Here is a 19184-nt window from a genome sequence, read left to right on the forward strand (position 1 = left end):
TAACTTCCTGAGGAACCGTCAAATGATCCTCCATAATGACTGCACCATTTTACATTTCCACCGGCAGTGAATTAGGTGTTCCAATTTATCCATATCCTCTCCAACATGTGTAGTTTCCTGTTTGTTTAATAGCAGCCATTCTAGTAGGTGTGATATATCTCATTTGTGGTTTTGATTTGCTTTCCCTAATAGCTAGTGAAGCTGAGCATCTTTTCATGACTGTTTTAACCATCTGTATTTCTTCTTTGGAAAAATGCCTATTCATGTCTTTTGCCCATTTTTAAAGTAGGTTGTTGGTCTTTTCATTGTTGAGTTGTAGGATTTCTTTATACATACTGGATATCAAACCCTTATCAGATATGTGGTTTTCAAATATTTTCTCCCATTGAGTTGGTTGCCTTTTCACCCTCTTGCCATGACAAAGTCCTTTGAAACACTGAAGTATTCAATTCTGAGGCATTCCCGTTTATCTATTTTTTCTTTCATTGCTTGTGCTTTGGGTGTAAAGTCTAAGAAACTACTGCCTATCACTAGATCTTGAAGATGTTTCCCTACTCTTTCTTCTAGGAGTTTTATGATACTGGTTCTTAATTTAGGTCTTTGATACATTTTGAGTTTTGAATAGGGTGTGAGATAGGCATCCTCTTTCCTTGTTTTGTTATGGATATCCAGTCTCCCAACACCATTTATCGAAGAGACTGATCTGCCCAGTTGAGTGGACTTGGGAGCCTTATCAAAAGTTAATTGACCATAGATCTGAGGGTCTATTTCTGAGCTCTCAATTCGATTCCATTGATCAGTATGTCTATCTTTAAGCCAAGTACCATGCTGTTTTGACCACTGTGGCTTTATAATATGCTTTAAAGTCAGGAAGTGTGATATCTGCCATTTCATTTTTCTTTTTCTTTTTTCAAGATGTTTTTGGCTTTTTGAGGCCCCTTACTCTTCCAAATAAATCTGATAATTAGCTTTTCCATTTCTGCAAAGTAGTCTGTTGGAATTTTGATTGGTATTGCATTGAATCTGTAGATCAATTTGGATAGAATTGACATCTTAATGATATTTAGCCTTCCAATCCATGAACATGGAATGTCTTTCCATTTATTCAGGTCTTCTTTGACTTTTTTTTAGCAATGTTTTGTAGTTTTCTGTGTACAAGTTGTTTACATTCTTGGTTAGGTTTATTCCTAGATATTTGATTCTTTTTAGGTACTATTGTAAATAGATTTTTTTGATTACCTCCTCAGATAGCTCATTACTAGTGTATAAAAACACCATTTATTTTTGTGTGTTGATCTTGTAACCTTCCACTTTTCTGAAATTGCTTATTAGCTCAAGTAGCATTGCTGTCATTTTTTTCTGAATTTTCTAAATAGAGGATCATGTCATCTGCAAATAGTGACAGTTTTACTTCTTCCTTTCCAATTTGGATGCCTTTTATTTCTTTTTCTTGCCTAATTGCTCTGGCTAGAACTTCTAGCACAATGTTGAATAGCAGTGGTGACAGTGGGCACCCTTGTCTTGTTCCTCATCTTAGAGGGAAAACATTCAGTCTCTTACCATTAAGTATGATGTTAGCTGTGGGTTTTTCACATATGCCCTTTAACATGTTGAGGAAGTTTCCTTTGATTCCTACCTTTTGAAGTGTTTTTATCCTGAAAGGTTGCTGAATTTTCAGAAATGCCTTTTCTGAGTCAGTCAAGATGATCATGTGGTTTTTCCCTTTTAATTTGCTAATGTGGTGTATTACATTAATTGATTTTCTTGTGTTGAACCACCCTTGCATACCTGGAATAAAACCCACTTGGTCATGGAGTATAATTCTTTTACTATGCTGTTGGATTCTACTTGCAAGTATTTTGCTGAAGATTTTTGCATCATTAAAGAAATTGGGCTGAAGTTTTCTTTTCTTGTAGTATCTTTATCCAGCTTTGGTATTAGGGTGATGTCTTCGTAGAATGAGTTAGTTAGTGTTCCCTTACTTTTTGAAAGAGTTTGAGCAGGAATGGTATTAATTCTTTTTGGAAAGCTTAGTAAAACTCATCTATGAAGCTGTCCAGTTCTGGGCTTTTCTTTGTTGGTAGGTTTTTGATGACTGATTCAATCTCTTTACTTTTGACTGACTTGTTGAGGTCTTCTGTTTCTTCTCAAGTCATTGTAGATTGTTCGTGTGTTTCTAGACATTGTCCATTTCAACTAGGTTGTCTAGTTTGTTGGCATACAGTTGTTCATAGTAACCACTTATGATCTTTTTTATTTATTCAGGGTCCGTGGTAATGCCCCCCCCCCATTTCTGATTTTCTTTATTTGCAGCTTCTCTCTTTGTCTTTGTCAGTCTAAGCTAAGGGTTCACCAATTTTATTGATCTTCTCAAAGAACCAACTTTTGATTTTATTGATTCTCTTTATTGTTTTTTTATTCTCCATTTCATTAATTTCTGCTCTAATCCTTGTTATTTCTTTCCTTCTGCTTGCTTTGGGATGAGTCTTCTGTTCTTTCTCCAGTTTCTCCTGTTGTTCAGTTAGGTTGTTATTTTTAGCTTTCTTTCTTTCTTTTTGATGTAGGTGTTTAGGGCTATAAATTTCCCTCTCAGCACTGCCTTCACTGCATCCTATAAGTTTTGATATGTTGTGTTCTCATTTTCATTCATCTTCAGATATTTACTGGTTTCTCTGGCAATTTTTCTTTGACCCACTGATGTTGTTTAACCTCCATATGCTTGTGCATTTTCTGGTTCTCTGTTTGTTATTGATTTCCATCTTCATTTCATTATGATTAGAGAAAGTGCTTTGTATAATTTCAATCTTATAAAATTTGTTAAGACCTGTTTTGTGCCCCAGCATATGGTCTATCCGGGAGAATGTTCCATGAACACTTGAGAAGAATGTGTATCTTTTTGTTTTGGGGTGCACTGTTCTATATATGTCTGTTAGGTCTAGTTCATTTATCATATTATTTAGGTTCTCTGTTTCTTTATTGATTCTTTGTTTAGATGTTCTATCTATTAGAGAGAGTGGTGTGTTGAAGTATCCCATTATTATGATAGAGTTCTCTGTTATTCCCTCTGTCTTTCCAGTTTCCCTCATGTATTTTGGAGCAACTTGATTAGGAGTATAGATATTTATGATTGTTATTTCTTCTTGGTGAATTGCCCCTTTTATTAATATATGGTGTCCTTCTTTATCTCTTGTAACATTTTTGCATTTAAAGTCTATTGTGTCTGATATTAGTATAGCTACCCCAGCTTTCTTTTGGTTACTACTTGTGCAGAATATCTTTTTCCATCCTTTGGGTCTAAGATTAGTCTCTTATAAACAACATATAGATGGATCATATTTCTAAATCCATTCTGCCTATCTGTGTCTTTTGATTGGGGAGTTCAATCCATTATCATTCAAAGTTATTACTGTAAAGGCCGTTCTTGATTCAGCCATCTTATCCTTTGTTTTTATTTGTCAGATCTACTTTTTCTCTCTCTTTATCCTTTAAATTACCCTTACTAATACTCTTCAATTCTTTACCCTCTTCCAGACCTCTGTCTCCCATCTTTTCTTTCATCTGGCAGGATTCCCTTTAATAGTTCTTGAAGGGCTGGTCTCTTACTAATGAACTCTCTCTGCTTCTGTTTATCTGTGAATATTTTAAACACTCCCTCATTTTTGATAGACAGCTTTGCTGGATAGAGAATTCCTGGCTGGCAGTTTTTCTCTTTCAGTATTTTAAATATATTGTAACACTGTCTTCTCACTTCCATGGTGTCTGATGAGAAATCAACACTTAGTCTTATTTGGCTTCCCTTGTATGTGGTGAATCTCTTTTCTCTTGCTGCTTTCCAAATTTTCTCCTTCTCTTTAGCATTTGACAGTCTGATTACTATGTGTCTTGGGGTGGGTCTATTCAGCTTTATTCTGTTTGGAGTACATTGGGCTTCTTGGATTTGCATATTTACGTTTTTGTAATTGTTGGTAAGTTTTCGGCCATTATTTCTTCAACAATTCTTCCTGGCCCTTTTCTCTTCTCTTCTCCTTCTGAGATGCCCATGATTTACGTATTTCTGCACTTCGTGTTGTCAGTCATTTCCCTGAGACCCTGCTCAATTTTTTCCGTTTTTTTCTCCATTTGTTCTTTTGTCTGTTCAAATTTGGTTGGTCTGTCTTCTAACTCACTGATTCTTTCTGCTGCCTCTTTAAATCTGCTGTTGTGTGTCTCCAATATATTTTAAATTTCATCTACAGTGTCTTTCATTTCCATAATGTCTATTATTTTTCTATGTATTCTTTCAAATTCTTCCTTTTGCTCTCCTAGTGTCTTAATATCCTTATCTCTTTATACACATTTTCCTTCATTTCTTTGAATTGATTAAGGAGATTTGTTTGCATATCTTTTATTAGTTCTTCCAGGTTCTGTATCTCCTCTTTTTTATCTGTTCTTTTGGGCCATTTCTTCTTGAGTTTTAGTATGCTGTGTGATTTTTTGCTGATATCTGGTCATCTGATTATCTTGGTGGGTCTATTATGAAGGTCAATTTCTCTCTCTTGTCTAGGATTTAATTGTTGCCTGGATTTGTATTAGGGCACTGCTTTGACAATTGGGTCATCTGTATTTCTCATCCAAAACAGGGCTGGGTGTCCATTGACCAGCTCCAATGGGCCTGGGATAGGGTCTGCAAAGGCTTTGAAAAGCCCTACAGTATTCCCCTGCACTTTCTTTCCTACCCAGCAGATGGCGCTGTTTGGTGACTTCATCATCATCAGAAGCTGTGTACCTCCTGGAGCCCTGCAGCATCTGGCTGGGTGGGGCTGAAACTGCAGGGTTCCTGTGTCCTCAATTTGCCAACAAAAGTCTGGCTCAGCATGGGGTGGTGTCCCCCACTTTACTTGCAGTGGAAGATTCCCTCAGCCATCCCCGTCTGCAGCCATCTGTCCAGCAAGAATTGGGTTGTCTGCTGCTGTTTTCTTCAAGGGTAGGGGATGGGCACCAGGACCCATGGCTGGGATTACAGTCTCTGCCCATGTTTTCTCAGACTCTTCATACCTCACTCACCTGGGCCTTGAGATGTCCTTCTCTATCCCTTGCATCCCCAAACAGTTGATTTGGGCAGTTTCAGCCTAGCTACTTGCTGCTTTTGGGAAAGATTCTGCCTTTTGGGAAAGATTCTCTCTAATCCTCCATTTTGGAAGCTCCTCCTTACTGCCTTTTTATATTCCACCCTCCCCCATGGCTTAAGTCCTGCCATGAGTCCCTGTGGGCTTGGGTCTCTGGGTCTGGGTATAGGTGGGGATCTGTCTCACTGCTGTGGGAGATTTTATAGTCTTTGTCCGGTGGGAAGTGGGAGGGATCCCAGTTGCTGCTTCTGTGCTCTTCTCGAGCTGTGTGAGACCAAGTGAGGGGGAGGGGAGACAACAGGCTGGTCTGGGAGGGAAGTTTCCTACCTGGTATTTTTCTCTTTCTTTGATTCAGCATTTGTGGGATCCTTCTCCAGTCTTTACCTTCCTCCAGAGTTCTGAACTAGTGAGAATTGTCCCTTTTTTTTGCTGAATCTCTGGGGGAGGTTTCGAGTAGCTGTCTTACATTGCCATGTTAATGACATCACCACCAACTCCTCATTCCTTTTTTTTAACATGATTTATTGAGATATATTCACACATCATATAGTCCTTCCAAAGAATACAATCAGTAGTTCACAGTATCATCACATACTTGTGTATTCATCACCATGATCATTTTTAGAACATTTTTATTACTCCCAAAAAAGAAATAAAAAGAGAAAAGAAGACCCCAAACATCCCTTACCCCTTACCCTTCTCTCTTATTGATCACTAGTATTGCAGTCTACCCAATTGTAAGACTGACAATAGAGGTAGGTTAATTAACACAGTATAGTATAGTCAGAGATAGATATATAGATCAGTGGAAAAGAACAAAACTTCTGGAAGTAGATCCATACAAACATGGGCAACTGACTTTTTTTTTTTTTTTTTTTTTTTTTGCTATATAAGTATACAATCATTATCAGAGATCAAGGCTACTGGATTATAGTTCAACAACTTCAGCTATTTCCTTCTGGCTATTCTAAAACACTAGATGTTAAAAAGAAATAGCTATATAATGAGTCAGTATTCACAGTCTTTTGTTAAATCCACATTTCTCAATTATACCTCCTCCCTCTCATTTGATCTTTCCCTCAATCTTCAGGGATATCTTGGCAATGACCATTTTAACTTATTCATGCTTGAAAGGGGTGTTGACCTTATAGGGTAGAGGCATAAAAATCCTCATTCCTTTTTATGGCTGAGTAATATCCCATTGTATGGATAGATTGCATTTGTTTATCCACTCATCTGTCAATGGAGACTTGGGTCATTTCCACCTTTTGGCTAATGTGAATAATGCTGCTAGCCTACTTATTCAAATTGTCACTTTCTGTAGTTTTCTGTGGTCTCTTCTTATTCCTCTTAGCAGATTCTTTCTGTTTTGTTGGTGTTCCCACCGCACCGTGGACATCCCCTCCGGAGGACTCTTGTCCCAGGGCCAGCTTTATGGACGTGTGAGACCCATACAGTGCCCAGGGTACCGTGATCAGAAGGACCCACACTTGGTTTAATGCCCTGCTGTCTCTGTCTAGAAATTCTTAATGATTTTTTAAAAAGGGAACCCACATTTTTATTTTGCACTGGGTCTTGCAAGTTATGTAGCTGGTCCTGCTTGTTGCATCTTATGAGACTGAATTGCCTAAGAACAGGAGCTGTATTTTGTTCCTGTTTATGTTAATAGTGCTTAGCATAGAAATAGCCCGATTATTTGTTGATTTTATAGTTGCCTGGAGTTCTTTCTCGGTGGTATGTTTTGCAACCTCTCACTGTTTTGTTGGAGTGACTTCTGTGAGCACAGCACGGTACTAGGCACAGAGAGGCTGCCAGGGGAGGGCCCTCGGCAGCTGGACATGCTTACCCCTGGCCAGGGAGGCCGAGGATACTCACCTGCTCAGTCCCAGCAAGGGGGCCCTGTGAGTTGAACAGGTGTGACAAAAGCTAACATTTGGAGAGAGGGAGGCCAGGGTTGCCTGGAGCTGTGGGTAAAGGATTTTTGTGGGACACAGTGGCCTGAGTCAGCAACTAAGGGATGGGAGGCTTTGGAAAGGTGGGGGTGGGAGTGGAGAGAAAGCGGGCAGTGTCCCAAGGGGAGGCAGCATGGGCAGAGGCTTGGGATCCCGACTGAGCACAGCATATTAAGGGGCAGCATGAATCTTGCTGCTAAGCCCCATGCACAAAGCCAAGGAGACATGATGGGCCAGGCCGGGTGGCTAGATCACCAAGGCCTTGAACACTTGGCTGAAGAGTTGGGGCCGATGGGACAGGAAGTGGGGTCCTCTTAAAATGTCATCTGACAAGGATGGCCAAGCAGCCTGAGCCACAAGGGCCAGGCAGCTGTAGGGCCGGAGGTGGGGGGTCGGGGTACTGCTAGGGTGGGGGTGGGCAGCCCAGCCCCAGCCGTATAGGAGGGGAGTGGGATGGAGCAGGAGACATCTCAAAGGAGGGAGAGCAAGGGCCTTGGAGGAGGGGTACGGATCCACATTTGGGCAGAGGGGAAGGTCAGAGCTGGAGCTCTTGTAACCGAGAAGTTAGGATTTAACAAATGATTATGATTATTGAACCATTATGTAGATATTTCTTTTTACTTTCTAGTGGATTAGAATAGACAGAAGGACATACCTGAAATTGCTGAGCTGTAATCCAGTGGCCTTGATCTTTGATAATGATTGTATAGTTATATAACCTTTATCTTGTGATTGTAAAAACCTTGTGACTGTACCCCTTTATCCAGTTTTTCAGCTTTAGAGCCTGATGATCACTAAAGACAGCCCCTAATGTTTATTAATGAAGGGCCTTGAGTCAGCCCAGAACTAACCCACCCCAAGTCCAAAGTTATCTTGATAAATAAAGCTGAATCTAATTAAAATATCCCTGCTTGACATGCACAGTAGCTGAAACTTTAATCTGTAAGTCACCTGTACCTCGTTATAATGCTAAAAATCACAACCATCGTCATACTAAGGCTGCCATTTTCTTACATATGGTCTGTGACTAAGCATGCAATCAATCTGTGCATGCTCAATAATTAGATCACCTCTAACCTCGTCATCCCAAAACATTGTGCTCATATCCTAAAACCTACCCATCCTTTGAAAGTATAAAACCATCAGAATTACTGCAGTTCAGGGAGACAGATTTTTAGGCAGATAGGCCATCTGCGCTTAGGCTTTGCATGTAGCATTAACTCTTTGAAACCCAGGTGCCATGGCTTGGCTGTTATGTGCATCAGGCGGAGGACCCGCTGCTTTTGTTCAGTGTCAATCTGCAGGGACTCAGGGAGGAAGGCAGAAAAGTGGTTCCAGTGCTCACGTGTGGGATGGCTCACCTGTTCTTTACTCTCTAAGATTCTTAGTTGTCCTCATAAAATAGGGTGAAACTGAAATAGAAAGTGTTCCCCGGTACATTAACCAAGGTGGGCAGAGGGTGCAGAGAGGGGAGGTGACACAGTTGACCCCTGAAGTTATGCCCGGGGGCAGGGACACAGGTTATTACGGGAAGAAGTTGGCTTAGGAGAGGGCTACATAGAGGGCTGGCTCGAGATACGACACCCATCAAAATAATAACAGCTCACGAGTTAACACATTGTGATAATAAAGGCAGACATTCTGAGTGCATTACCTGTACTGATTCATTTACTCTTCCCAAGGACCCTATGTGGTAAGGATACCATTGTTGTCTCCATTTGACAGGGGAGGAAACTGAGGCACAGAGGTCAGGAACTGGAGCCGGAGGTGGTGGGGCCAGGTTAGCGCTCAGCTGTGGAGCCTGCAGCCCCCATGCTTGCCTGCTCCCTGCGCCCCTGCACCCCACACTGCTGCAGGAGGTGGTGCGGGATCGGGAGTGTGAGCCCAGGCCCCTGAGCCACGCGGGCTGCTCGCTCACTGGGTGACCTCGGCTTGTTAGCCGCCTCCAGCTTCAGTTTCTTGACCTGTAAAGTGGGGCTATATGTACCGCCCTCCTCAGGTTGTGTGAGAATTAGCTCATAATGTGTAGAGAGTGCTTGGGGCAAGGCTAGTCCATAGTCAATACTCAACAAGTAGTTACTTTTATTATCATTACTATTATTATCAATATTAGCCTGTCCTTCAAGGAGCTCCTTGTTTTGGGAGGGAATGGAGGTGAGAGAACGTGCTTTAGGAACACTGAGAATTCAGCACACACCAGGGCCAAGTAATACCCAACAAACTGGAGGTGCAGAAGCTGACTCTGCCCCCCCACCCCAATAAAGCGATCGTCAGCCAGCAGGTAATTAGGGAGGCTGCCTGCAGGAGGCCACATTCGGTGGTTTCTGAGCCATGGGGTATGCTCCCGAGTTGGCATTTCCTCTTGGAGAGTCTCTTATCTCCCCAGACAAGGACGAGTGTGCCAAGGACAACGGCGGGTGCCAGCACGAGTGTGTCAACACGTTCGGGAGCTACCTGTGCCGGTGCAGAAACGGCTACCAGCCCCACGAGAACAGGCACGACTGTAAAGAGGGTGAGGCTGCAGCTGCTGCTGATGGAGGGGTGACCTCAGATCCCAAGTGTGCAAGCGTGTGCCTGCCTGGGAGTGAGTGGTGGGCCCTTCCTCCCACACACAGAGCCCTGAGCCGCCAGGGCTGGCCTTGAGTTGAGACGGGCTAGCCAGCGAGAGCACGACGAGGCTCTGCAGCTGCCCTCCCGCCTGGGGGGTTCCCTCTGAAACTTCTGCTGGAGAGCTATCGCCCCCAGGGCAGCTCACACATCAGGTGCTTTCCACTGAGTTATTGCAAAGAGGTTAAACCTGGAAGCTCAGAATCACATCACCTGGGTTTAAATCCTGGCTCTGCCACTTACCAGCTGTGTGAACCTGGGTACATTACTGGGGCTCTCTGAGCCTATTTCCTCTTCTCTTAGCCCCCTTCTTAAAACTTTTGTAAGGATTAAATGAGAGGATACCTAGAAAGTATTTCAGAAACTCTGGCACATGTTGAGCATTCAAAATGTCAATAAGTAGCCATCCATGTTGTCATAGTATTTACCATATGCAAGTCTAATAGTAAGACAGAATTTGAGGGAAATGTTGCTCCCTGCTCCATTCACTGCTGGGGATTCTTCAGGGCCAGATGGCTTTGAACGTCCAGTCACTCTAGAAAGGGCCTCCCCCTCTTCTTAGCTTGCCTGGCAAAGGACTTTTGAACCTCTCTGATAAACGCACAGGCCTCCAGGCCGTGCCCCAGCCAGGGAGCCCGGCCAACCACGCTGAGGGTTGGGGAGATGAAGACAGATGCCTCCTCACTTGCTGGGGAGTCTGACCAGAGCCTGCCTGGAACACTGGAGGATGGGATAAGGCATCTCCAGGAGCCGGGGGCTGCCCAACTCCCTGCCCTCAGCTCCCTCCTCAGCCCACAGGAGTGGGAGTAGAACGGAGGGAAGACTTGGAAGGAACAGTCCTTTTGAACTTACCAACTCCTTGTCAAACCCCAGAGAGGTGGGCCTGGGCCCAAGAAGCCTGCCCCTTGGCACCAGGGAGCTCTGGAGGGTCGTAAACTCTAGAGGGTTCCGCTGCTGCCCCCTTCATGTGGGTTCCCCTGGGGTGGGGCGGGCAAAGCAGAAGCAGATGCCCCCAGGAGCTGAGCTGCTGCCCCTGGTGGTGCTCGTTGGGGAAGGAACTTCAATTTAAATCCAGGTCCATCAGACCCCAGGACCTGGGCTCTTAACCACGAGTTCCACTATACTTGCAGGGATGAGCGTTATAGTAAGAAAGATGACCTGACTCCTGTGCCACCAGGAGGGCAGCAAGGCCAGTTCAGATAAATGGGCAAATCTTTGCCACCTGATTCAGGCTGACCACCCCCACCCCATGTGACAAATAAGAGAGGGGGGAGGAAACTCCTGGGAGGCCTGTGGTACTGCCCACAAGTGGTTGATTTCTCTCGATGTCTGCTCCCCTTTGACCCCAGCTGGTTGTGAGCACAAGATCAGCAGCGTGGAGGGAACCCTGGCAAGCCCCAACTGGCCTGACAAATACCCCAGCCGGAGGGAGTGCACCTGGAACATCTCCTCAACCGCAGGCCACAGGGTGAAACTCGTGAGTTGTTATTGTAAATTATTCAGAACACGGACTTCAGTGTCAGAGAGACGTGGGTTCAAGTCTCTGCTCTGCCACTTCCCAGCTCTGAAACTTGGGGAAGTTATCCAATGTCTCCAGGTCCTGGTTTCGTTATTCAGAAAGTAGATGTGCACCTTGAGCAGCTATTGTGCAGATTAAAAGAGAGGATGCACCTGATTAACACTCAGCACAGGGTACTTATGAGAAAAGCTCAATAAATAGCACCTGTCCACAGATCTGCATTCCTGGTTGAGATTCAGTTGTTTTTGTTTCTTAATTGTTAGGAAAAATGCATTCTCAAGGTAAAAAGTTTTAATCAGTATCAAAAGTTGGAAAGTACAAATCAAAAGTTCCCAGATCCCCCATTCTCACCTTGACCATTTTCTTGTGAAGCCTTCCAGAAATTTGCTGTGCATCACAATCATATACGTACATGCATGGGAAAAAGATATATCCTTTTTCTGGTTTAGGTTACTCAAGTGGAATCTTATCATTCATATTCTTGTACAACTTACATATATATATATATATAAATCTTCCAAACCTTTACTTAAAGTTCCATCCATGCATACGATTTGAGGTCTGCACACCATGCTCACTTACTTCAAAGGAGACACGAGTCTCTCTACAAGCTCATTTCCCAACCCCCAGGGACTCTCAGTTATTCAAAACTAACCCTCTTGCCAGCTGGAGAACTTGTACTCCAGATAAACATTTTTTAAATAGGCTGTTCTGACTCTGGAGGTAAGTTCTTAGGAAGGCAGATGTGTGTCCCTTTGAATGATGGACTAACAATGCAGGGGGAGTGGGAAAGACCAAAGAAGAAGGACGTGATGGTAACTAGACAGTCGCCCAGCGACTCACCGTGGCGTTTATTTGGTGCGAGTGATGTAGGAGAGAAGCGGGAGCCTGGCAGGTGGCCCTGACATGGGACTCCCAGGTCGGAGTGTGGTTGTTTGTGCTCCCCATGATGGATCTGGGTTGGGCACGGGCATAGAGAGGTGGAAGACAGGGTCCCTGAATACAGGGGCTCACAGGCTCCTGCAGTGCAAACCTGGCAGATGCTGGAGTCGGCCTGCACCCTGGCAGCAGTGGCACCTCATATTCATGGGCTGCCCTGTGAGAAACGCAGCTGCTGCTCTCCTGAGAGCGTTCCCTCCTGGGTCAGAACAGCCTTGAACCTGGGAGAGGAAGAATTGGAGTGTGTTAGAGAAAGGCACTCCTTCTCCAAGACTGCCCTCTGCTGGAAAGTGTTCGCAATGGCACTCCGCACCCATGCTGACCGCCAGGGCCACCTGCACGACTGGCAGCAGCACCTCTGTTTAAGGACCACAAGTTTTTGGTAGTTGCCACAGATGTCTTCCGTTTTTGTTTGTTGGTTTGTTGGTTGGACATTTTTCACAATTCAAGAACTAAAGTATAAGAACTAAAAATCACAGCAGCCAGAGTCAGCTCAGACCTAATTTATCTGTGGTTCATACACATAGTGCTAGTTTTAAAAAGACATGTTCTTAGGAAATGGATGGCGGATGTATTGATTACTGCTCTATCTTTTTGTTTTAAGAGAATGTGAGTTGAATACTTCCCAAGAAAGCTGATGTTTTACCGCAGGGAGACAGAGCTCCCTTTGGGGAGCTCCCTGCCTCCCTGGCTCACATCTCCCTCCCATTGTGTTTCCCACCCAACCTGATGCCTCTCGTTTCCCCACTTCTGCTCCTTCCCAGGGTCTCTACGCACCCCCTCCAGTCCCAAAGCTCCTTTTTTCATAAGGTGTAAAGGGCTGTGCCTATTTCAAGTGTGTTATCATTTCTATGAAAGTCCACACTGCTAATAGGTAATGGCCCCTCGGCTTCCCCCTCCCTACCCCATCCTGCACTGCCACCCCAGCCCCGTCTTTTGAATGGAGACCCCTCCCACTAAGGTCCCTCACCCCCTGCTTTGTCCTTTGCTGCAAACCTTCACTTTATGCTCTGTCCCCTCTGACCGTGGCCCATCTCCTCATAGCCGTGGGCGGACCACCATCAGCCACCTGCCCGGTGCCCAAGGAGCCCTAATTCAGGGAATTATGGCCCCTGAAAAACCATCCTAACTAATGTGCAGCCTGGAATTGTGGCCCCTGGCCAGCTTCAGGAGGCAGTCTTCAGGGGAACAGGGAAGAGGAAGGCAGTATAGCCGGTGGCGGTTAGGGTGTGGCCAGATTCAGGCTGGCTGGGCGACAGGTCCTTCTAGCTGTGTGAGCTTCCGCAAGCCCCTAACTTCCCTAAGGCTCAGTTACCCCTTCTGCAAATTTGGGATAATAGTAGCTTCTTCCCTATTGTTGTTGGAAAGGGTCGTTATCAGAATTCAGTGAGCTATTGAGATAATGCACGGTGATTGGCATGAAAGAAACATTCAAGCAATGGCAGCCCCCTGAGGACCACGACACAGCGGTGTGCGCTCCGTGTTGTCAGCCTAAAGCCTCAGTGATATCGTTCGTACCGAAGGACCGCACAGGACAGTGCAGAGGTTTGAAGTGGGGTCTCTGCAGCCAGAGCGCTTGGATCCTGACCCAGCTCTGTGAGTGTGTGAGCTCGCACAAGTCATCTGACATCTCTGCGTCTCCATTTCCTCATCTGTGTAGTCAGGATTATGACGCTACACACATCACAGGGTCATGAGGATGAAATGAGGTGACATGTGTAAAGCCCTTAAAACAGCTCCTGGCAGAGTGAGCACTCAGTCACCACTGGCTCTTATTATTAAGTGAGGGCAAAGCTGTGTGATATGGTAGAAGGAACACAGATTTGGGTCCTCGAAAGCCTGGCTGCATTTGGGTGGTCAAGAGCTGCATAATAGCTGACAAATGTCACCAAGCACTTAAACCCTCTGAACAGCCACCGTCTGATCTGCAAAGCGGTCTCAGTAGCCACAGCTACATCTGCAGACATCACCAAGCCTCGGCGTGGGTTGCACCCCGTCTGACCCTGTGCTCCTCCATCCCCAGACCTTCACCGAGTTTGAGGTTGAGCAGCACCAGGAATGTACCTATGACCACCTGGAAGTGTTCGATGGCCCCGACAGCCTGGCCCCCGTCCTTGGCCGTTTCTGCGGCAGCAAGAAGCCAGAGCCCGTGGTGGCGTCGAGCAGCAGCCTGTTTCTCAGGTTTCATTCAGACGCCTCGGTGCAGAGGAAGGGCTTCCAGGCCGTGCACAGCACAGGTGCGTGTGTGGGGACACCCAGCCCTCAGCTGACTCCGAGGTTCCACCGCGGGGTGGAGGGGTGGTTGAGGCCAGGGGTGCACGGGCTTTTATTCCAACTGTTGGGGGTGGGGGTGCAGCCAGAGGGAGAAGGTACGTGATAGTGTGTCCCTTTTAAAACGAAACATTGGCAATGGCAGGGGAAGGGTTGTTTTCTATTAATGTCCTTAACTGACAAAATTTAAAGTGGGCAACCCTTTGTCAGTGTCCCATCTTCTCCCTCCCTCCCTTTCTTTCTCCCTTTCAAAAATTTATTTCTAATTTTTCCGGTCTGAGAAATTCCAAAGTCTGGTTTCTGATGGGTGGAATGCAGTGCCGCCCCCACTCCCCTGCCAGGTACCTGTTCAGAAAAATGCAAAGTGTTCTCCATTGTTTTTTCCTCCACTCAAAATGCAAAAAACTTTATTGAGTCCTTTGGAGGAAAATGTCTATGCTTACAACTTATCTATTTTGTTAAATTGAAGGATGTCAATAAGAAAATTGACTCGGCTTTTTAGCTCTTAAAATGTTACCACCTGAGCATAGAACCCGTGGGCGCAATGCTGACGCTTTCATTCTGGCATTGGTTGGTGCTCGTGGCAAGGCTGGATGGCTGTGCGCAGCCTGCTCCATTCTGCGGTGCTGCGAGTCTGAGATGTGACCCTGGGACTTTGAGGGTTTCTAATCCCTTGAACAGCCCATCCCCCCAGTTTTTTTCAGAGTCAGAAAATATGAATCAGGTCAAACAAAGTGGCAACCACCTTCCTCGGGCACTTCAACTTGCCTCTTCTTAGCAGACAGCACTTCATAGTTTGTGGAACCCTCTCAAACACCTCTGAGGATTTCTAGAATCCCCCAGGGAAGTTTAAACCATTGACCGGTGATTTTGCCTTCGTGTCCCCTCCAGACGGAGACCAGAAGTGTAGGTGCTTGCAGTGCAATGGGGCCCTGGCAGGAAACGGAGGGCACACAAAGACAGAGTCATTATCTGAGGAGCATTTATTGAAGGGACTGTTGACAAAGGGATGGGCAGGGTGTGGGGTGTCCGCAAGGGACAGTGCAGCCCACAGGGCTGGGAAGCTCAAGGCTGTTCCCACAGCAGGTCTAGAGGAGGGAGTAGATCCTGGACCCTGAGAGAGGGGGCTATGTGCAGAGGACCTCAAGGAAGGGAGCAGGGTGCAGGACCCCGCTGGGAGGGAGCCAGCCAGGGGCTAACTACCCTGAGCTCTTGCTCCTTCCCCTCTGATCTGCAGCTGGTGTCCCACTGGCTGAACCCCTTCCTCCAGGAAGGCAGGGGCAAGGAGCTCACTAATGGAGACTTACAGGTCAGCCCCCAGGACTGGAGCAGGTGGGAAAGGTGGCGTGGATCTGGAGGGACAGATGGAAGGCACCGCCCCACTCGGTGCTCGTTTCATTTGGCACCACATCTCAGGAATTTGAACGTTCCCAAAGATGGCTCAGGCCTGGAAGAAATTCTAAGCCACAGCAAACAAGAGATTAAGAGTTGGCAGCTGGGCAGGACTGGGGCCAGGCTCGGTGTGGGAGTGTTAGGAAGCAGACAGAGCAGGATCCACACCAGGGGCCTCTTGGAGGCATGGAGCACGTGGAGGAATCGGACTCCAGAATTTATGTTGCTTTCTAATATTTGACTGGTCTCATTTATCCACTTATGTTATGTGGTTTCAAGTGGCCTAGACACAAACTAGCATGGGACCCAAGCCAACCAAGGTCCCTGTCCTAGTAGAAAACCCAGAAGCCAAGGATACGGAAGAAAAGCCCAAAGTCTGGGGTGCAGCTCATCTGTGACAACCACTGGGGCCTCAAAGTTGGCCTACAGTCAATACTCCCAGATGCAAGAATGAGTGAAGCAGATTCTGAGGTTTCTAGACTTGGGTGTTTAGTAGCCATTCTGCTGTGCTTCTGGTGCCCTCTGTTGGCAAAAATTACAAATTACCGTGAGTCTGTCAGGCTGGTGTGATCTGGACCATCAGGTGTGACCCCTTCTCAGCTGCTCCTAGCACTTCCAGGGATTGAGGTACTGGAGACCCAGCTGCAGCCCAGCATCCAGTCAGGCAAACCATCCTTTGGTCCCATGTCTCCATAACTGAAGAGGGAAAGGAAGCAGCCAGTTTTCTTTTCAGCACTGTGCTCAGAGACCTTATTTGGACCAACCTGGGAGCATCGGGCCTTGACTTGTGGGGGCCAGTTTGGAACCCCCCAGCCATGGCCTCTGTGCACTCTTCTAAAATGGAATGATGAGCCTTGCCCGGCCTCTCCTGCAGGGCATGTGCAAGGTGCTGTCGGGGAAGCCGACCTGTGTGGTGGGGTGTGAGGGGAGAGGGCTGACCCTTGTGGTGGGGTGGGGGGTGCGGCATGGCCCATCGGATCTCCGTGCCGAGGGAGCATCACAGTTCTCTCTCTGCTCCAGAGTGCGGGGGCAGGCTGAAAGCTGAAGTGCAGACCAGAGAGCTCTATTCCCATGCTCAGTTTGGGGACAACAACTACCCGAGCCAGGCCCGCTGCGACTGGGTGATTGTGGCCGAGGACGGCTACGGTGTGGAGCTGATGTTCCGGACCTTTGAGGTGGAGGAGGAGGCCGACTGCGGCTATGACTACATGGAGGCCTATGACGGCTACGACAGCACAGCTCCCAGGCTCGGCCGCTTCTGCGGCTCCGGGGTGAGTCTGGGTAACGGCACGTGCTTTGGGGTCAAGCATGCTTGGGTTTGCGTCCTAGCTACCCCGACACTTGTTAGCAATGGCCAAGAGGCCCGTTTTGCTGGAGCAGCATGCCAGGGGGGAGAACAGTCATAGAGGAGGTTGGGAAGTGGCCAGGGACCGGTTCATAAGGTCCTCATGCTAAGTCAGCCATGTAAAGGTGCCTTTCTTTTTCGGACTTGCCCTCCTATTTTTGCAAAAGCCCTTCCCCCCATTTTTATTTGGACTTCAGCCTTTTTTTTTAAATTATGCTTCTGCATATTCTGTGTATTTACAACTCTCTCCCCAAGCAAAACCAAATGCTTATGAAAATGAGAGGCCACTCTCTTATCGTAAACACAATAGCTATGTTCAAGGTCATTGTCTTTCCTATCTTCTTTCTTAGGCCACCTATCTGGGATAGGTTGGGACTGCTCTGTCCACTATTTTCCAAGGCCCTGATGTAGGGCCTGGCAGGTAGTTGACATTCAGTGAAAGCGTGTGAACCAGCCAGGACAGTGTCCTGCTCACTCCCTGACCACGCCATGCAGCGTGCTGCCCACCCTGGGCCTCAAGCCCTCTCTTTTTCCCTGCCTCCAGGGCTTGTTGCTCCAGCTTCTTTGCTTTTGGCTAGATGTGCAATTTTAAAGTCACCAGTTACCTTCTGCTAAACAGAGACTTGAAATGGCATTCACATGTCTTGGAATGGTTTCCCTTCATCTTCCTTCACCCTCCAATAAAGAAAAGATAATGAAGTATGGCTCAAACCAGGTCTGAAAGACCCTGAGGTGGAAGCACTTGGGGGATTGCTGAGCCCTGAAATGTATGGGAAACCCAGTGTGGTTCAACTGGCAGTCTTGCAACCTGGTTCCCCTTCACAGACCATCTGGCAAAACCATTCTGACAAATGTAGTCGCTCCATCCCACTTTGTGTCCTGAACAGGGCATAGACTTCAACAATGGTCTTTGTTTTAGGTCTCCTAGGAGACACACCACAGTGTATATTGCCTAGAACTGGATTACGACCGTACACTTAGCAGCAGGAAGACCTGAGCTCAGGTCCTACCTATCTGTGTGACGTGAGCCTCAGTTTCCTTCAGTGTAAAGCAGAGAGAGTGCCTGTCTTATAAAAGTCACATGAAATAAAGTTTATATGAGATAAAGTCTGAAAGTTCTTAGCTCAGTGCCTGGCCCATTATGTGCTTCATAAATAATGGATTCTCGATGAGCTATGCGTGTGGATTGTCTTGGGAAAAGCAGGGCATGCAGGGTGCTCTGGAGCACATTTTGCAATGGTTTCCTTCGAAAGGCAGCTTGTCTGGATGCTCTTCAGAGCCTCTGGTGCCAGGGATGCCATCCTGTAACCGTGTGTAAAGTCCTATCTCACCCTCCTCATTTTAAATTCCAACCACAGCCAACTGACTTAAAGTCCTGCTGGTCTTCCTTTCCCTTTTCCTCAGCCAGTGGAAGAAATCTACTCTGCAGGGGATTCCCTGATGATTCGGTTCCACACAGACGACACCATCAACAAGAAAGGCTTTCATGCCCAATATGCCAGTACCAAGTTCCAGGATGCCCTGCACATGAAGAAATAGCCACTGTTCTTGGAAGATGCAAAACTGAGAATGTTTTTACAACTATAGCACCTTGTGACTCTGCCCTAAAACAGTGTACAGTATTTTTCGCAAACAAAAACTCAAAATCCAGTCTTAAAGGTATGTATTTGGATATAAGTATATGATGATGTTTGGCCAAGAAGGAGGACAGATAGTGTTCCTTTTATTCCGGCTGCAATGTTATCAATCATAGGCTTTTAATGAAGATCAAGGTTGGAGGTCACTGGCCATTCAGGCTATGCCTGTTCATACCTGTTCTCTTTGTCCCTTGTCCCTGTGGAGGAAAAGGCCAGCTCTTGGATTGGTCATTCCTCTATTTCTAGTTACACTTCTGTAGGGTCCAGGCAATGTGACTGTGTCCCGGGGACTCAAGCTACCCTCCATCTACACTGGGCACTGAGGATAAAAGCTTGACTCTGGCTGATTTGTTTTCACAGATTTGGCTGGAGACTTTTGCTTTTCTCTCTGCTAGGAACATACCAACCAGGAAACCT

The 19184-nt window shown here is 46.3% G+C and overlaps 1 protein-coding gene across 1 annotated transcript in view; it reads left to right on the plus strand.

Moving 5' to 3' along the window:
- Positions 1-18766, plus strand: part of TLL2 (tolloid like 2) — a 146198-nt gene extending 127432 nt beyond the window's left edge. Inside the window, exons 17-21 of the mRNA XM_037804520.1 lie at positions 9444-9569; positions 11014-11141; positions 14146-14359; positions 16806-17056; positions 18535-18766. Of these exons, the coding sequence (XP_037660448.1) occupies positions 9444-9569; positions 11014-11141; positions 14146-14359; positions 16806-17056; positions 18535-18669 (854 nt within the window). The 3' untranslated portion in view covers positions 18670-18766. The remainder of the gene's footprint in view (positions 1-9443; positions 9570-11013; positions 11142-14145; positions 14360-16805; positions 17057-18534) is intronic.
- Positions 18767-19184: the final 418 nt, after the last annotated feature.

This window comes from Choloepus didactylus, chromosome 15, assembly GCF_015220235.1.
Source record: "Choloepus didactylus isolate mChoDid1 chromosome 15, mChoDid1.pri, whole genome shotgun sequence".
In the NCBI taxonomy this organism is placed as follows: domain Eukaryota; kingdom Metazoa; phylum Chordata; class Mammalia; order Pilosa; family Megalonychidae; genus Choloepus; species Choloepus didactylus.